Here is a 19,603-nt window from a genome sequence, read left to right as displayed (position 1 = left end):
CATGAAGTTCCCCCTCTGTAATTTGGCCTTCACACAAATCTTTTTGTACATTTGTGAATTTTACACTATTATTAGTAAAAATGTCCTTACAGTTATTATCATTCAGTACGATGGAGGAAACTAAAAAGAGAACATACTGTGCCTTCAGAAAGTATTCATACCCCTTGACTTATTCCACATTTTGTTGTTATTTTTTTACCGTAATGATTGAAATAATTTAAAATTAAATTCAGAAATATCAAATTTCTTTGCCGATGACAAGCATATTCATAACATGATGGATGCTTGAAAATATGAAAAGTTGTACTCGGTGATGTGTTGTGTTTGCCCCAAAGAAAATGCTATGTATTCAGGACAAAAAGTAATTTTCTTTGCCACATTTTCTGCAGTATTATTTAAGCGCCTTGTTTGCAACAGGAATATTTGTGGAATATTTTTTATTCTCTACAGGCTTCATTCTGTTCACACTGTCATTTAGGTTAATATTGTGGAGTGACTACAATTTTGTTGATCCATCCTCAGTTCTCATATCACAACCATTAAACTCTGTAACTGCTCCTCTCCGGCAACTGAGTTAGGAAGGACGCCTGTATCTTTGTAGTGAATGGGTGTATTGATACTTCATCCAAAGCCTAATTAATAACTTAACCATGCAAAAAAGGGATATTCAGCATCTGCTTTTTTATTTTTACAAATCTACCAAATTGGTGACTTCTTTGCGATGCATTAAAAAATCTCCCTGGTCTTTGTGGTTGAATCTGTGGTTGAAATTCACTACTTGATTGAGGGACGGGGTAGTCATTGAAAAATCATGTTAACCACTATTATTGAACATGGAATGAGTCCATGCAACGTATTATGCAATTTCTTAAGCACATTTTTCTTCTGAACTGTAGGCCATAACAAAGAGGTTGAATACTTATTTCAGCTTTTCATTTATTAATTTTAAAAGTGTTCTACCAACAAAATTACACTGACATGATGGGGTATTGTTTGTAGATCAGTGACACAAAATCTCTATGGCACAATATCTCTATTTAATCCATTTTAAATTCAGGCTGTAACACAAGAAAATGTGGAAAAAGTAAAGGGGTGTGAATACTTGGAAGGCACTGTATGCTTAAAATCTTTTGCTTCTTCTTTCAAGATAATGTATCGAATTGGTGAATCATGGATGACTCCATTTTTTCAGAGTTTCTGTAAATTATTCTTCGTAGCATTTTTTAAAAAGAATTTGCTTCATTTTTCACAGTTTTACATCCAGTTCTCTTTATTTGTATAATATTACACTACATCATTCTTGAATACGTTTCTCCAGTTCTTTTAGTTTTTCCTCGTTATTCTGTGCCTCTATGGTACAGCTTTTATTGCCATCCACCTGTGAAGTTAGTTCCTCTATTTCCTTTGTTAGTCTAATCTCTGTTCACTGAAATTGTTTGTGTTAAAGATGAGTAGAGAATTGCATGGCCTCTGAAGGCACATTTGAAAGTGTACCATACAATAAGGGGATCTACACTTCCTGTGTTATACAAGAAAAAGTCAGCTATAAATAATTTTGTCTTGGTTAAGAACAAATTTTCATCCAGTAGGCTTTGATTCAATTTCCAATATCCCCGACCACGTGGAAATTCTGTAAGAGTTATGTGGATGCCAATTAGGTGGTGGTGTGATCGCATTCTGTCCGCTATACACTTTTTTTTAACTTTAGGTGCAAGCGAAAAGGACCCAACAAAGTAGTCAAGATGACTAGCTTGATTAAGCCTCCTACATGTACTGTATATTTCACTAGGTCAGAGTTTTTAAGCCTCCATATATACACAAGTTCTAATGTGTCCATCATAGTTGTGATCTTTTGTCTCTGAATGGCACATATACACAATCCATGTCTCAATTGTCTCAAAGCTTGAAAATCCTTCTTTATCCTGTCCCCTCGTCTTCATCTAAACTGGATGAAATGGATTTAACAAGTGACGGCAATAAGGGATCATAGCCTTCACCTGGATTCACCTGGTCAGTCTATGTCATGGAAAGAGCAGGTGTCCTTAATGTTTTCTACACTCAGTGTATAGGCTAGCCTACCATTTGTATTTGATATTCATACTTTTGCTTATTCGATCTGGTCACAAACATAGGCCTACGGCATTGCAACAAATTCTTGTTTCAAAAAAATCGAATCTGTGCCTCAGAACCAAAAAGTTGCACGTCTCGACTGTTGACCAATGAACAGTCATCAGCATTGGTGTGCAAAGGCAGGTGCACATATACAGATTAGTGACCAGAAAGTAGTCTACCTACATTAATATTACTCATAAAGTAGGCTACCGATTTATCAATCTGCTATGGATGCTAGTGTTGCAGAGTATAGTGAAACTCCTGTACTTTTTCAATACTAGAACGTGAAAAATGGTTCGGTACTAGCATTTGTGTTAGTTTCGGGTACTTCTATCAAATGTGTCTCATGTCTTAGAAAGACTTGATCCTTTCTCAATCAGTATATCAGCGCAGCCGATGTCCCCTTATAGTATAAATGTGTCTCATGTCTTAGAAAGACTTGATCCTTTCTCAATCAGTATATCAGCGCAGCCGATGTCCCCTTATAGTATGAGCGCACCGTGCATTTCTGTGGTCTGCTCCACTTAAAAAAATAAATAACATATATTTTGTAGGGGCTTTAATATTGCAGATACATTGATGGAAGCTACAATCTAATTGTCTGCATCACTTCCAATCCCCATTATATATATATCACACACATGTACACATAAATACAGTTGAAGTCGGAAGTTTACATAAACTTAGGTTGGAGTCATTAAAACTCATTTTCAACCACTCCACAAATTTCTTGGTAACAAACTATAGTTTTGGCAAGTCAGTTAGGACTTCTATTTTGTGCAGGACTCAAATGATTTTTTCAACAATTGTTTACAGACAGATTATTTCACTTTTAATTCACTGTATCACAATTCCAGTGGGTCAGAAGTTTACATACACCAAGTTGACTGTGCCTTTAAACAGCTTGGAAAATTCCAGAAAATGATGTCATGGTTTTAGAAGCTTCTGATAGGCTAATTGACAATTTGAGTTAATTGGAGGTGTGCCTGTGGATGTATTTCAAGGCCTACCTTCAAACTCAGTGCCTCTTTGCTTGACATCATGGGAAAATCAAAAGAAATCAGCCAAGACCTCAGAAAAAAATTGTAGACGTTCACAAGTCTGGTTCATCCTTGGGCGCAATTTCCAAACGCCTGAAGGTACCACGTTCATCTGTACAAACAAGCGTACGCAAGTATGAACACAATGGGACCAGGCAGCCGTCATACCTCTCAGGAAGGAGACGTGTTCTGTCTCCTAGAGATGAACGTACTTTGGTGTGAAAAGTGCAAATCAATCCCAGAACAGCAGCAAAGGACCTTGTGAAGATGCTGGAGGAAACAGGTACAAAAGTATCCACAGTAAAACGAGTTCTATATCAACATAACCTGAAAGGCTGCTCAGCAAGGAAGAAGCTCGAAAACCACCATTAAAAAAAGCCAGACTATGGTTTGCACATGGGGACAAAGATTGTACTTTTTGGAGAAATGTCCTATGGTCTGATGAAGGAAAAATATAACTGTTTGGCCATAATGACCATCATTATGTTTGGAGTAAAAACGGGATGCTTGCAAGCTGAAGAACACCATCCCAACCGTTAAGCACGGGGGTGGCAGCATCATGTTGTGGGGGTGCTTTGCTGCAGGAGGGACTGGTGCACTTCACAAAATAGATGGCTTCATAAGGCAGGAAAATTTGGTGGATATATTGAAGTAACATCTCAAGACATCAGTCAGGAAGTTAAAGCTTGGTTGCAAATGGGTCTTCTAAATGGCCAATGACCTCAAACATACGTCCAAAGTTGTGTCAAAATGGCTTAAGGACAACAAAGTCAAGGTATTGGAGTGGCCATCACAAAGCCCTGACCTCAATCCTATAGAAAATTTGTGGGCAGAACTGAGAAAGTGTGTGCGAGCAATGAGGCCTACAGACCTGACTCAGTTAAACCAGCTCTGTCAGGAGGAACGTGCCAAAATTCACCCAACTCATTGTGGGAAGCTTGTAGAAGGCTACCCGAAACGTTTGACCCAAGTTAAACAATTTAAAACAAGGTTTTAAAACAAGGTTGTCCACCACCGGCAGTGAAGAGGCAACTCCAGGATGCTGGCATTCTAGGCAGAGTTGCAAAGAAAATGCCATATCTCAGACTGGCTAATAAAAAGACAAGATTAAGATGGGCAAAAGAACACAAACACCGGACAGAGGAACTCTGCCTAGAAGGCCAGCATCCCGGAGTCACCTCTCTCACTGTTGACGTTGAGACTGGTGTTTTGCGGGTTCTATTTAATGAAGCTGCCAGTTGAGAACTTGTGAGACGTCTGTTTCTCAAACGAGACACTAATGTACTTGTCCTCTTGCTCAGTTGTGCACCGGGCCCTCCCACTCCTCTTTCTGTTCTGGTTAGAGCCAGTTTGCACAGTGCTGTGAAGGGAGTAGTACACAGCATTGTACGAGATCTTCAGTTTCTTGGCAATATCACATGGAAGAGCCTTCATTTCTCAGAACAAGAATAGACTGACACGTTTCAGAATAAAGGTCTTTGTTTCTAGCCATTTTGAGCCTGTAATCAAACCCACAAATGCTGATGCTCCAGATACTCAACTAGTCTAAAGGCCAGTTTAATTCCTTCTTTAATCATAACAGCAGTTTACAGCTGTGCTAACATAATTGCAAAAGGGGTTTAAATAATAAAGGGTTTTCTGATGATCAATTAGCCTTTTAAAATGATAAACTTGGATTAGCTAACACAACATGCCATTGGAACACAGGAGTGATGGTTGCTGATAAAATGGGCCTCTGTACACCTATGTAGATATTCCATAAAAAATCCAGCTACAATAGTAATTTACAACATTAACAATGTCTACAATTTATTTTACTGGAAAAATAATTGCTTTTCTTTCAAAACAGTGACATTTCTAAGTGACACCAAACTTTTGAACGGTAGTGTATATGACAATTATCTGATGGTCTGACCGCATTCTCCACTTACTCATTGCTAGAGCTAGCTCTTTGTCCTGACGAGGAACCACTGGACTGGGATTCCGGGCTGCATCATGTTTGTTCCCCACTCAGGCTGCACAGAAGTTAACACACTTGAATAATTGAACACGGCATGTAGAAATGTTTTAACTGTTAATTACTGTTCACAAAACAATGTCCATGCAGGCTAGAACACTTAACATTGCAAGAAGATACTGGTAGCTTCCAGCTTGGTAGGCTAACTTTCCTTCCTTGTTCACAATTCACTACCCTCGTAGTTTGTTTGTGACCTTAACGCAAAATATGCTGATTTTCACAACTATATTAATTTACTTAGTCGTCTCCCTCACACAGAAATACTTTCCTTCAGTATCTCTTCTTCGTGTGGATTTCCGGCAGACTAGATTGCACATTTTGGTAAAGAAATGAAGGGGAAATCTTAAAATGGCACCACCATCTATCCCTGCACACTGTCCCCAAAAACCCACTACCCCATCCCACTACTTTGGCCCTAAACGATCCTACACCATGCCGTCCGCTTGGGAGGATGGAACCCATTCTCTCAAATCTTCCTGTAGATCTTCTTAACTAAAATCTCTCACCCCAAAATATTTCTCTGCTGCTGCAACCACCACATCCGTCTTCTGCGATTTCCGCTCCTTTAACGCAGTGCAGTTGACCACCAACCTTACTCATCCTCTCCGGATCTGGCTCCCAGTCTAATCACTCACCTTTCAGCTATCTTCCACTCGCTTCTCTGCCTCGGCATAGGAAACTTTCTGCCCAACTCAAACTCTGGCAATCTCAACCTGTCTCTCTCTCTCACAGGGCGCTTCAGATCCCCAGCTGCATGGGCACCCCCACAGTTGACCCACAGTGCTCTCTCTATCCCAACTGTACACTCCCTCTGACTATGCCCTCCTGTGACAATATCTCTAGTACTAACTCAGACCCAGGTGCAGAGAAACACAGCAGGCAGAGGTGAGGGTAAATCCAGAATGATTACTGAAGTATTCACAGGAAAAACAAGTGCACATGAGTACAATACAAAACAAGACAAGAGACCTGAGCAACCGGCCCAGCTCCATAGAGGAACCTAAATAGTCCTAAACCAGGTGAACCCAATAATCCCAATCAGGCTCACCTGGACACTAGAAACATAAGGGTGCCCTCCAGTGGCACCCTCAGGGATAATACTCCATGATGACCTCTAACCTGTGACACACTCATACACATTTCTCACATCATGGGATCTCCTTCTACACACTGCTGCAGCATGTCCGAATCCTTGGCACCATAAGCGCCGTAGCGGGTTCAGAACATAGGCCTTCACAGAATAGCAAATATAATCTAACCTGACCTTATCAGGTAGAAATTCTGTGTCAAAGCTCAACAAGACAGACAGGTTATTCTTACTCTCGCCATTGCCACTGGGTCTACGTCTCACCAAACGGCTGGCGTCATAAACACCAGGAATAATGTTTTTCATTTGATCTACCTCTAGACTCAATGCTACCCCACTGATAACGCTTTAGAGTGGCGCCGTCTTCCGGAGAGCAAAGCACGCCACAGGTTGAGCCTGAGCCGTGAAGCTTCCTCTGGGCGGAGGATGCACAAATAATCTAAACAATTCCTCTTCTCGAAACTAGCACAGATATAACTGTTCCCAGTTTGTCCTTCAACCAGCTTGACACAACGTACAGGGCTGTGAAAAATAATTTACCTCCTATCTGATTTTCTCTATTTTTGCAACAAAAAAAAATTACTGAATGTTATCAGATCTTCAACCAAAACCTAATATTAGATAAAGGGAACCGGAGTTTACAAATAAACACAATTGATGGTTGTTTAATTTATTTAATTAACAAAGTGATGCATCACCCTACCCCCCCTCAATAACTGGTTGTGCCACCTTTAACTGCAGCCAAATGATTCCTGTAGTTGTTGATCACATCGCTGTGGAGGAATTCTGGCCCACGTGCAGAACTGCTTGCAGAACTGCTTTAATTAACTCAGCGACATTTGTGGGTTTTCACACATGAACTGCTCGTTTCCAGGTCTGCCACAACGTTTCAATTGGGATTTCAACTGCGCAGTGCTAGCTGCGCCACCAGAGTCTCTGGGTTCGCGCCCAGGCTGGGCTGGGTTCGCGCCCAGACTCTGTCGCAGCCGGCCGCAACCGGGAGATCCGTGGGGCGACGCACAATTGGCATAGCGTCGTCCGGGTTAGGGAGGGTTTGGCCGGTAGGGATATCCTTGTCTCAGTATGTAAAAAAAATGTAATAAAATGTATGCACTCTACTGTAAGTCGCTCTGGATAAGAGCGTCTGCTAAATGACTAAAATGTAATGTAAAATGGATTAGGTTTGGACTTTGACATTCTAAAACTATTCATGTAGACTTGATTGTGTGTTTTAGATCATTGTCTTGCTGCATGACCCAGCTGCACTTCAGCTCACAGATGGATGGCCTGACATTCTCCTGTAGAATTATCTGAGCAGAATTCATGGTTCCCTCTATTAGGGCACATCGTCTAGGTTCTGGGGCAGCAAAGCATCACCCTTTTTTGACCTTTATTTAACTAGGCAAGTCAGTTAAGAACAAATTCTTCTTTTCAATGACAGCCTAGGAACAATGGGTCAGCTTGGGGATTCGATCTTACAACCTTTCGCTAACTAGTCCATGCTCTTGGTATGAGGTTCTTCCTGTGAATTGCAGTGTTTGGTTTTCTCCAGGCATAATGTGAACCATGTCGTCCAAAAAGTTACACTTTTGAATCATCTGTCCATAGAACCTCATACCAAAGGTCAAAAAGTCAAAACCACTGAGCTAGCAAGCAGATTGTTGATTTGCTGTAGAGCTATAGGATCGGGTGCAGCACATACGTCAAATTGTAGGGAGAGAGTATTGCCATAAATTAATATGCCACTCCAAAAATTGGTTGGTGATCAAGAATATGAACCGTTTACTTTGCAAGCTCACCAGCAAAAGGGCATCAAGCAGCAATTACTAACATAGGCCTTCTGTTTTTTTGGTATGTCAAAATTGCTTGAAATTGATCATTTACTTGAATTTGGAATTTGTTGTTCAAATTAATTATTATATAATCAAAATGGTTGTAGACAAAATAATGAAAAGGGCTGTCTGGTAGCCTCAATAAATTAACAAAGATTTGTAGTTGAACAAATCATCGCCTGTATAGATTTTTTTTACTTGACTTGAGACTTGACTTGCTCTTAGAATGCAAGACTTGAACTTGACTCAACCCATTCTACTTGGCCCTCGACTTTAGACTTGGACCTTGTGGCTTGTCACTCGAATAATAGTGACTTGGCCCCACCTCTGCTTAAAACCGTGTGATAATCTCCCACCATAATAACAGGATAATGTGTTCCCTGCAAGCTCAATAGATTGTTATGTATATTTTCAAAGAAGTGTGGATCATCATTATTTGGACCGTATAGATTAATGAGCCAAATGTGTTTATCGTCCAATAGCATTTTTTTTTAAAGGATCCACTTTCCTTGTGGGTCTGTTTGGCCAATTTGCACTTTCGGATCAAAATGATTGTTAATTAATATAATCAGCCCTTTAGATTTTTTTAGATGTCCTTCCCAGTCCATTTCCCACACAACATCATCTATAGTTGTAGAGTGAGTTTCCTGGAAACAATATGTATTATATTCCTTATCTTTTAGCTAGGTAAAGATTCATCGTCTTTTTATAATCTGCTAAACCATTACAAATTATAATTAGCTATACTTACTTTACCACTTACCATAACGAGATACAAGTTTCAGTTATACTTACCAGAATACATGAATTGACTAACAAAAAGTACCATTGCAATCAAGCTGCTAGGCATATCTATATATGAGATTTCTAATGTTCCTAACAGTCCTCCTTTGTCCCGCCCCTAAAACGTCACATGGGTATAATTTTTTTGATTTTCAATGTGCGCTCCATAACATTGATCCTAGGGCCCGTGAGAAGTTGGGACACTTCCCTTGAAAAAAAGCTCAAAGTGCCACTTACGGCACAAAAACAGGTTAGAGCAGTAAGCATTTCTACCCCTTTCACCTCGGTTGTAATATATACATTTGGTATAATTGTATTTTTCTTATCCCCAAATGCATTCATTTTCAAATTAGACAGATAATACACATAGGTAGTTCCTACAAAAATAGAATTACCTTTAACAAGTAGCAGGCAGTAGAAATTTGAAACTTAAGGAAGAAAATATAACATGAGATTCAATGTAATCTGTGTTTCTGGTCATACCTCATACCAATAATAAAGATCAGTAAGAACAGAAATAATGATAATGATAATAGCAACAATAATATCAATAATCAGGATAATACCAATAATGATAATAATACCAACTGTAGTATTAACATAAAAATAATAATACTATTAGTGACAATAATAGGAACCATAGTTGTACAGATTAACATACCATTCATAATAGCTAACATGATTTGGTGTAAGAAAATATTACAATTTCTGTCCCATACAGTCCCTGTCATCATCTAACCTAATAGCAGCGATGGCGGAATGCATACACACACACACTCCCCCCCCCCCCCCCCCCCCTCCACACACATGTACGCACTCACGCAAGCACGCAAACACGCAAACACACACACACACACACACACACACACACACACACACACACACACACACACACACACACACACACACACACACACTCTTCTCCCCATGCACACACGCACACACACACACACACAGACACACACACACACGAGACGAGTAGGCTTGCTATGTGAATGCGCATACAGTTGTAACCGTACGTGAGGAGTGCCAATTGTGCAGGGGCCTCATTTATAACCTTTGTGTAAAATTGAACACTAAATATCTGCTAAAGATTTATAAACTTGGCGCATGCCATACATACCCATGTTTCCCATTCTAAGTCAGACCTGTCATAAAATTGCACCCGTGGATGAGTATTATAATACCGCCTGAAAAACTCCCATCACTCACCTTTTATGGTGACAATAATGCCCTTATTTACTGTATAGTTTGGAAGTATTGGAATTAGGCCAAGACTGTATCTAAAGGAACTGCAATGGCGAACTTGATCGAATGTCTTTGGAGGAGTTTGTGTTATCGGACTGTTTCTGAAAGACGAAAACAATTGCAAATTGTTGTGGACCTGTAAATAGATTGTTTAAATGCAATAATATTTTGTATTCACATTTTCCTCAAACATAAATATGCCACTGCCCGTGAATTTTGAAACATTGTCTACTGTGATTTTTTTTTTTTTAACTATAGTAGGCCTACTTAGTGGTAGTCTACACACTTCAATGCAAAATATCAACTGTCTGTTCACCTTTTTAAATACTACTGTATCTTAGAAATCGCACACCCTATCGGTTACATAGAGCAAAAACGTTTAATTATAATATCCTACGCCAATTAAATGGAAGATGCGCATGGTCATTTGGTGTATGGCTACTATGGGAATATAAACTCATCATGACCAGAACAGGTGAGGAATTTATTCTGCAGTGGTTATGATGTGTATTATGTTTATAAATTAAGTATTTTCTACGTTAGAAATGTCACATTACAGTACTCAGACATTGCCTACAAAAGTCAATGGAAAAGGTGAACCGTTTGATCTACCATTTAACTCGCATAGAGTAAAATAGGCTACTTGAAATAGCTTATCTATTTACTACTGTTAAGCGGGTCCAATTAAATGAGAGCTGGGGTGAATGGTAGTCTATCCTAACTTGTTATAGGCCTATAAGCTATTTCGCAAGTAGCATATGAAACCATCACAGTCAGAAAGGTGAGGAATTTATTCTGCAATGATCATGTAAATGAAAAAAAAAAATGAAAATAAATACCTATTTCTAATTATTGTAGTATGCAAAGATAAATCGATTTTCACTTTTCTCACTAATGGCAAATGATTGCATCTTGTTATTATATTTAACTAGGCCTACCCATTTTTTTGTTATGAATATGTGTTATCATATATTCCCCATTTGTACAAGGCTACTACTAGACATTCTCATGTCAAGTTCAGTTTTTATAAATGTGACCGGCCGCCTCGATTCGGTCTTATGTAGCAAACATTTTTATTGTGTTTTTTTACATTGGATAAAAGTAGAAACTCAGAGCTAGAAAATGGTATATCATACACTACAGTTGAAGAACATTGGTAAAGTAATTCTGCTTTGATAGTTGATAAACTTGTAACCCAACTTTTTAGAAAATGGGCCTTGAATGTTTTGCTACACCCACTGGAGAGGTCTTCTTTGTCTACACCCATTCAGCATCGTACACCGTCTCTTAAGACTTGGCCCCCACCCATCTCTTTAAGGATTCACATGTGATGCCATTTGCTAAACAGAGTGATTAGTTTAGTGAACAATATAAGATTTCAAGACTAAAAGTGGTGAATGTAGTAGCCTACAATAAATAAAAAAAACTCCATGTAAAAATACATTATCTAGTCCTTGGCCTATATCCTAATCTGATTTTCGTGCAGGTCATGTTACTCTTCATATTATCGTCTCTGGTAAACACACACTGTATCAAATGAAATCAAAAGATGATTTGTCACATGCACAGGATACAGAAGGTGTAAACAGTACAGTGAAATGGATAATTGCATTGTAGCAATATCAAAAACAGAGTGTGCAGATAAAATATTTTATATATATTAGATATTTATTAGATTACGCTTATCTGACACACTTGTCTAGATTGATGGGTCATGTGAAGAAAATGCTATAACCAACCTCCAGCCACATCTAGCTAAGTGGATGGTTCACTATTATCTAGACATTTACACATGTTCATGAAATACAATTGAAGGCCGTAATCACCCCCAGACACACCTGGCTAACTTGATGGGTCATGTAATCATCTCGGGTGAAGTGTTTTGTGTAGACATGTAGCTAAGTAGCTAGCTAAACAATGGACCGGCATAATCCCAACTCATACTACTACCAACCAATACAAACATTGTCGTAGCTGTAGTATATATCTCCAGGTAGCTAAAGCTAACCAACCAGGTTCAATGTTAGCTAGCTAACATTAGGCTCAAACTAAGAATGCAAATTGATTTCTGATTTTAATAAGGTTTCGCTATCTAGCTAACAGTATGATTTAACTTGCAATGAAAACGACTTTGACAAAATTAGAAACGTATAATATCTGAAAATGTAGATAGACTCTTACCCGTATACATGGATGAATGTTTGACAGCAGACTGGAACCATTTAACTAAGTTTTATTTGTAGCTACATCTTGTTTATCATGAGTAGCTCCTCCCACCCCAAAATCCCTCCCCTCTCACAGATTCAGGACACCTGTTTATCGTCCCATCCGAAAGACGGTACCCTACACAGGGTACCAATGCCCCAGGGCAGTGATTGGGGACATTGCCCTGTGTAGGGTACCGTCTTTTGGATGGGACGGTAAACAGGTGTAGTGACTCTCTGTGTCATTAAATATCCCATGGCACTTATCATAGGGGTGTTAACCCCGGTGTCCTGGCTAAATTCCAATCTGGCCCTCATACCACCATGGCTACCTAATCATCCTCAGCTTCCAACTGGTTCATTCATCCCTTGTAACTATTCCCCAGGTCATTGCTGTAAATGACAATGTGATCTCAGTCAACTTACCTGGTAAAATAAAAAATAAATAAACCTATTGCTCCACAAAAGCCGCAGCCCTTGCAGAGCAAGGGAAACAACTACTTCAAGGTCTCAGAGTGAGTGACGTCACCGATTGAAACGCTACCAGCATGCACCGCTAACTAACTAGCCATTTCACCCCGGTTACACACACAATGTACTGTAATATGGACATTGTTCAGACTCAGATCTGGTTTACAGTGGTCTTAAGAATTCACAAATTATAATCACATTCCGTGATAAATCTGTTTTGATGCCGCATGCAACGACCAGTAACTTAATGCAAGCGAATGCACACGGATAGGTTTTGTATCAGATTTGTGCAATATATTACAAATAGATTTCATCACCATAAATGTTTCAGTAGTGTTATTGTGACTGGCTGACAAGAATGCAACTACAAGTACTCACAGCATCTGAAAGAATATTGTGATTCTGGCCTTTGGGGCAGTGTAGCAAGCAGAAAAATAAGAGTGGAGTTGTTTTTGACTTCTTAAAAGGCAAAAGAAAAGAAAAGGTTCTACAGAGGTCCTGTGTGCCTTGTTACCCGAGTGATGGTGGGCCCCTGGGTGAATGTGATAATGGTTGATGGGAGAAGAGGACGGGTGCAGCTAGTGAGTGTAAACATGCAGACAAAGGGGATCCATTAGGAGTGCACACACCACGCATGAGCTTCCAGGTAAGGCATTTTGGTTTCACCCAGCAGCCCGCCAGTCGGTTGTGCGCTGTATCTGTGACAGCTAGCTATTTTCCTTTGTAGTAGCAAGAAAACAAACCGACCAATTCAGCCTATATGAATGACAGGTACGGATTGAGTGAGAGGGGAGGGATGGGGTGGGAGGAGCTACTCATGATAACTTGGTTGTGTTCACTCAGAACAACTGTGTGGAGAGACACCATTTGGCTAGCTTGTTTGTTTTGGGGCAGCAGATAACTCGGTGAGCACTGCTAGCTCTTGGTCACGTGGAGGTGAAAGCGGGACCTCTGAGTAGTAGCAGCCACTAGGCCCACCCCTATTGAATGGTCACTCAGCACTTAGCTTCCATTAAGGGATTTCCCTCCTCCGGATTATTGACTTTATGGCTTTTTTTTTTACTAGCCTGTCTGGATTTGTAGCGTTTTACAGTTTGGGTTTCAAAAATTCCACAACGAAGAAACTAAAGCACACAGAGCAGCATCAGAGCTGAAGTGTTCAGGAGGATGTTAAAATGAGGATGGTACATATTGTGTGAAATTCAAGACTGACTGACGCCACTGGACTTTTGAACATGAGAATAATGTCTCCCTTCCTTTGCCTTGCAGGTGAGAGGATCAAGGATGAACATCTTTGAGAGCTGCTTGCCTGGACTTTAACCCCCAGTCATCGCTCCCAAATCATGCAGAGACCATCCACACAAGGCACTATGGCATGCTCTCTGTGGAAACTACCAACCTTCTGCTGGCTTATTGCAATGGCCCTAATACAGTCTTCAGAGGGTAAGTACACAGTCCTGTTATGTGCAATAACCTAATATTGAAATCCTTTGAAGTTAGAAAATTATATATTAATTTCAATGTTTTTTTTTGTAACAATTAGACAGGGAATGTGTCAAGGGCCTGTTCTTCTCATTCAATCAATGAAATGTTTGTTGTCTTCCTTTGTTGTCTTCCTCAAGTTTAGCATTTAGGCTCTGAAATAAAATTGTTACTTTTGCGTTTGAGTGGCTCCTCTGACTGCACGCAGTAGTTGTATGAATACAGTGGCCTCAGAGGATGAGGGATAATATTGAGTGGTTTCATTAGTTAGTCAATTGTGATTGGTTTGAGATTCTCTGCTTCAAAGCAACAGTTGTCCCTGGTGCGATCAAAGCTTCTACTGGGATACATGTTTCATTTTGCACTGAGATTCCCTTGCATATACTGTACATCTTAACCTAGAGATCTAAATCATACATGTTTTTAATCACAGCAAATTTGGGCTTTGGTTAATAGACTTAATATTGATCCGAATCATGCCTAAACGATGTCATAACCATCCAGGCCAACAGAATATGCATAATGGCAGGAATAGTACACCCACAAATGTATTAGGATCTTCGAATATTTCAAATTGAGGCTTTAATGCCAAATGTAGCATCTTTACAATGCAAGGAATCAGTAAAGGCACTGTTTTGGGGGTTTATTTGTGCCAACTGCTCACGGCTCTTCTAATGGTTGGATTGACGAGGAATGGTTGTCCTATATGGGTGAATCAAACAAAAAATGGTGCACATTGTCATGATTTCATAATTTGCTCATGAAAGATAGATGCCCAATCCTGTGCATATTATGATCCCATCTATCACCGAGTTGGACTCACAACAGGGTTCGTCCCAAATGCCACCCTATTCCCTACTTAGTGCACTACTTTCTATGGGCTCTGGTCAAAAGTATTGCACGGAATAGGGTGCCACTTGGTAAACAGCCACAGTCTCTGCTACAATGGTCTGTTGCTGCTTGTCTGGTGTAGTGTAGCCTGTGGGCTGCAAGGGATTTAGGTAGTAGAGGACGAAGGTGAATGCTGACTAGAGCTGGGACAATAAACCACAAATGATCAACGCCGACCAAACCGAGCACTTATTGTAGACACCTTTTCTGATATATTTCATCACGATACGTAGCATATACTAGAGAAGTGTGAAGTTTGAAGAATGCTGACAGTAATCTTTTGCCTAAACTGAGAGAAGTTGTGCTGAAAACGAGCCAAAGGAGGTGGTCACCGTTCTCAGCCTGCGTCAATAGATGCACCTATTCACTAATCCATATGAAACCTTTTCATTTGGTTTCTCGTGTGCCCCTCTTCTCCTCGTGGTCCCGTTCTAACAACGGGGCTCAGCCTTGCAGGAGTTTCATTAAATAATATTCCCAAGTAAACATGGTTCATTAAACTGCATCCTGCCTGTAATATATTTTTAATGCATTTTTATAATTGAATTAAAATGGGTTACTGCCGTGCTATAAATGGCTAGATGTTTTGATTTAAGAGACTGCAAGATTGATTGCTCTGAGGGTTCTCTCGCTCTTCTTTCCTTTACGTCCCTCGAAAATTCACATCTCATTGTCCCCATTTGACTCTGTGGGCAGATGTGCAGTGGGGTCCGAAATTATTGACACCATGATAAAGATGAGCAAACATCACTGTTAAAGGCAGATTGCCTATTGAAGTATTGCACTGGGTGAGGTAGAATAACATTCATCTAAAATTGAGTTTTGAAATGGCGTTGTTGGGAGATCTGGAGAGACCTGGTCAGTCAATTACTAATACTCTTAGTAAAAGTATTTATCTTCAACTTGCAATCTGTGGATTTTATTTGATCAGATAGATTCAAATTGTATGTTAAACATCACAGCATAGTTGAAAGATATATGGCGCGTAGTCCGAAGAGGGTGGCCAGCAGAGATGGGTGGGATGGGCTGAGGGTTGGGATGTGGAATTGGAGACAAGTGGGAGTGGAGTTGCTGGGTGGGGGATAAATAAAGTCAAAATAAAACAAAACAAAAAGTATGTTTGAATGACACTGAGGGGCAACGTTGTTGCAGCTAATACCTGTTTTCTTGAGGCTCGATGCCGCACAGGTGTTTGTACACATGCATGTACACACACTCTCATTCAAAGATACACACGCACATGTAAATAGTGCCATACATGTACTCAAACATATTCAGTTGGCCTTGCTGAATGGTTGTTTTCTGTTTTCCTTTGTCTTTTGTTCATTTTGTTGACTGTTGGTGCATTGGGGGTCGGGGGCTTGGGGGTGGGGAATGGAATTATTTTATTATGATTTTTGGGGCGTGGTGAGGGTCTCTGGTTGAGGGGCAGCTCTCAAGAACTGTGGGAGGGCTGGTGGCCTGGCGGTTGGTCTCGGAGGGCTGGTGGCCTGGCAGTTGGGAGCTTGGGCCGGTGGCTGATAGTTTGCTGGTTTAGGTTCCCGTTTCTTAGCTTGTGGGAGATCTGTCTGTGCCAGAGCGTTGACCCTGGTTGCTTCTGTGGGTCGCTCTGGTTGGGAGTCTGTTAGATGACTGAATGTAATGTAAAATGTTGAGTAGCTTCTCTGCAAGTAGATTGTATGTTAAAAAAAAAAGATATGAAGAATCCACATGACCGTATATAATAAACACAATAATATTATTCCCTGTCATCAGCATTCCAACACAATCTCAGAGGCAGTAGTCAAATCATAAACCATCATTCTCCCCAAAGCATTTACAAATAGATTAATTTCAAGGCATACCCAGCATTACTTTTCATATAACATCAAACATTCTACCACTATTCCCAACAGTGCGTCTGAAACACCAAACAGAAAGGAAAATGTAAACAATATTGTGGGTTACTCACAGTTGGGTATTGGATGCACAGATAACAAAAATAAAATGATAAATGCTGGAGACGTTTTTTACTACTGCCTGGATGGCTTGGCACTAAACTAATAAGACCAATTAACTCGGTTTTAGGTGAACTCAGAGCATAGAGATGTATAGAGGTCTCTAGTGTCCAAAAGCCTGTATAACATGGGCAGTGCCATTGAGGACTGATACGTTACGATCTATGGCTCAGAGGTAACTGCAATTAAAGGGATAGTTAGTGCAATTAAAAAGAGACAGTTAACGTTAGCCTTTTCTAAAGCTAAAAGTGGTCTCTGCTGGTTTTGCTCTTACTCCTCAGGGGCTCTGTAAACGGGCCTGGTTTGATATAGGTCATGCTTTGATCTAGGTCAACCTCAGGCAAGCGAATCAAACAGGCAACCAGTCTGAAGTAGGGTTTGATGTTTGCCCAGAAGGGGTCAGCAGGATTTGGCTATGTTGCCGTCGACCAACAAGCCCCCTGTCAGTATAGATAGCTTGGGGTAGAGCACTGTCGTGCTGCCCAATGAGGAGCAAGTTGGGAGTGACTGGGTCCGGGTCAGGTAGGCGGATGATGAAGGGGAGTGGTACTGCCGCCCCATGGAGCACCATGGGGAGGGTGGCGTGCATGAATTGCAATTGCAGGAAGGGGATATGCAATGCCTCTACTCTGGGCCCTCATGAGCCCACAGCTGCATGCTGTTGGAACACTACGAGGATCTGACCCCTGTCACTGGAGGATGAGGTGGAGTTGGCTTGCACACCACAGGAAGCTGTCTTGCAGTGTCCCCTTCACCAGGAGCTAGGTTGAACACTAGTCTGAATTTGCCGCTGTGTTGCTCAACGGTAGGTAACAGGATTCCAGGGATCCTTACTCAGCATCAAGAGTAAGTTTGGCGACATAGCCTGAGGTTACCAGCTTCTGGATCTCCTAATGGTGGACTTTGGCCAGCCTTGGGTTCTTTAGGAACCGACGCTCAGTGCCACGAATGGAAGGCATCACTGCTTGTTTTGTAGCATGCAGCTGTAGGCTCATGGGGGCCCAGAGTAGAGGCAATGCATAGTTGCATAGAGCCCATCCACCAAGATTATTGTGGTCTTTTCCTCCAGGAGATTAAAGGCACTCTGATCTTGTTTAGAACATGTGACTTCCTTTCCAATGAGGGAATGTGTCCACCTAAAATAGCTTCTGTACATTCTTAAGGAATTCAGTGGGTGGGGAAGCAATGGTAGCGAATAGGCATTGCTGGACATGTGTGTGACATCAGGCTTGCTGGGCCCTGCACAGCCCAACCAAGCAAGGTGTGGACAGCGACAGGGCCTCCCACAGGGCCAGTATGGACTGGCTCAATGGGATCAGCAGGTATAGATGGTCAGACCCTATGAGCAATAGAGGCCGTGGCCTGGGGATCTTTGGCTGCGGCATGACCTTCAGTTGTGGGAACTTCCTCTGAAGCATGTCAGAAGGGGAGGTGTGCTCCGCTAGGCAGATACTGTCTGCTGTGACTGCACTGTGGACTTGATGCCGGGTGCCGCTGTCTCCTTCAGGGGATATGGTGAATGACACAGAAGCACCGCTTTCTTGGAGTACATCTTGACGAATTGTTTGAAGGCTCAGTACCTCTGATTCACCCTCTAACCCAAGGCAGTAGGCAGCAGCAGGGAGAATGATGGAACGTTCAGAGCCGTAATAAAGACTCTTCACCATGATTTAAGATTAGTCTGACCACTTTTAACATCACTCGTGCTGAGCGGTTTGGGCAGTCAAGGTAGAGGACACCAGTCTCGGCTTTGTCGGTGCTGACCATAACGACGCTCCTGTTCTCTTGCGGTATGACCTCATGTAGCACGGTGAGGTTTCACTCCATGCTGGTGTTGCATAGCTTTTTTAGGGTGCATTCCTTTGGGGACTGTTATCCCACACTTCCAGCAGCAATACTTTCACCGAGATCCAATCCCTGATCTTCTCCCTCGAGAGCTGCTTGAACTCAGGACATGAGCCTAAGAAGTGTTCTTCCCCTTCACAGTAAGGACAATGGAATTCTAACGTGGGGTTGTTTTGGTTCGATTGTTGCTGCTTACCACGAGGAGATCTGTAACTGGCCTGTTTGTGTTCATGTTCACTGGTCAGGTACATGGTGGTACCCAGGCACCATGGTTCTTTCCGGTTAACCTCCCGCTTGTCCTGGTAGAGAACAGAGGCTGTCTGTGAGAGTCTTCCGGCCCTTGCTTACACCTGCAACCAGCCAGACAGGTTCTGAAGGGTATATGTTTGTCCTACTCTAAGATACCATGAGTCAAGCAGCTCTCAATAAACCCAGTCACGGTATTCAGGTGACAATTTACCCAGTAGCTTTTACACATTTGAACTCAGCACCCTGGTGACCTTCCAATGTCTGCAGCATGCCTATAAAGGATTGGATGGAGAAAGCAAATTCTTACCTTCACATGTGACGCATTGAGAATGTTGCCAATGTCAC

At 41.3% G+C, this 19,603-nt stretch overlaps 1 protein-coding gene across 29 annotated transcripts in view; it reads left to right on the top strand.

Annotated features, from left to right (window-relative positions):
- The window catches only part of adgrl2a (adhesion G protein-coupled receptor L2a), a 531,217-nt gene that overhangs the window by 364,354 nt on the left and 147,260 nt on the right, over window positions 1-19,603 (top strand). For all 29 annotated transcript variants that reach the window (XR_011668247.1, XR_011668246.1, XM_071344492.1 and 26 more), the window contains exon 2: window positions 14,064-14,237. Coding sequence is in view for 27 of the 29 variants with exons in the window: in XM_071344492.1 (XP_071200593.1) it covers window positions 14,138-14,237 (100 nt within the window). In the remaining 2 variants the exon portion in view is untranslated. The remainder of the gene's footprint in view (window positions 1-14,063; window positions 14,238-19,603) is intronic.

Source organism: Salvelinus alpinus, chromosome 16 (assembly GCF_045679555.1).
Source record: "Salvelinus alpinus chromosome 16, SLU_Salpinus.1, whole genome shotgun sequence".
Lineage (NCBI taxonomy): Eukaryota > Metazoa > Chordata > Actinopteri > Salmoniformes > Salmonidae > Salvelinus > Salvelinus alpinus.
This window is presented reverse-complemented; position numbering and strand designations above follow the sequence as displayed.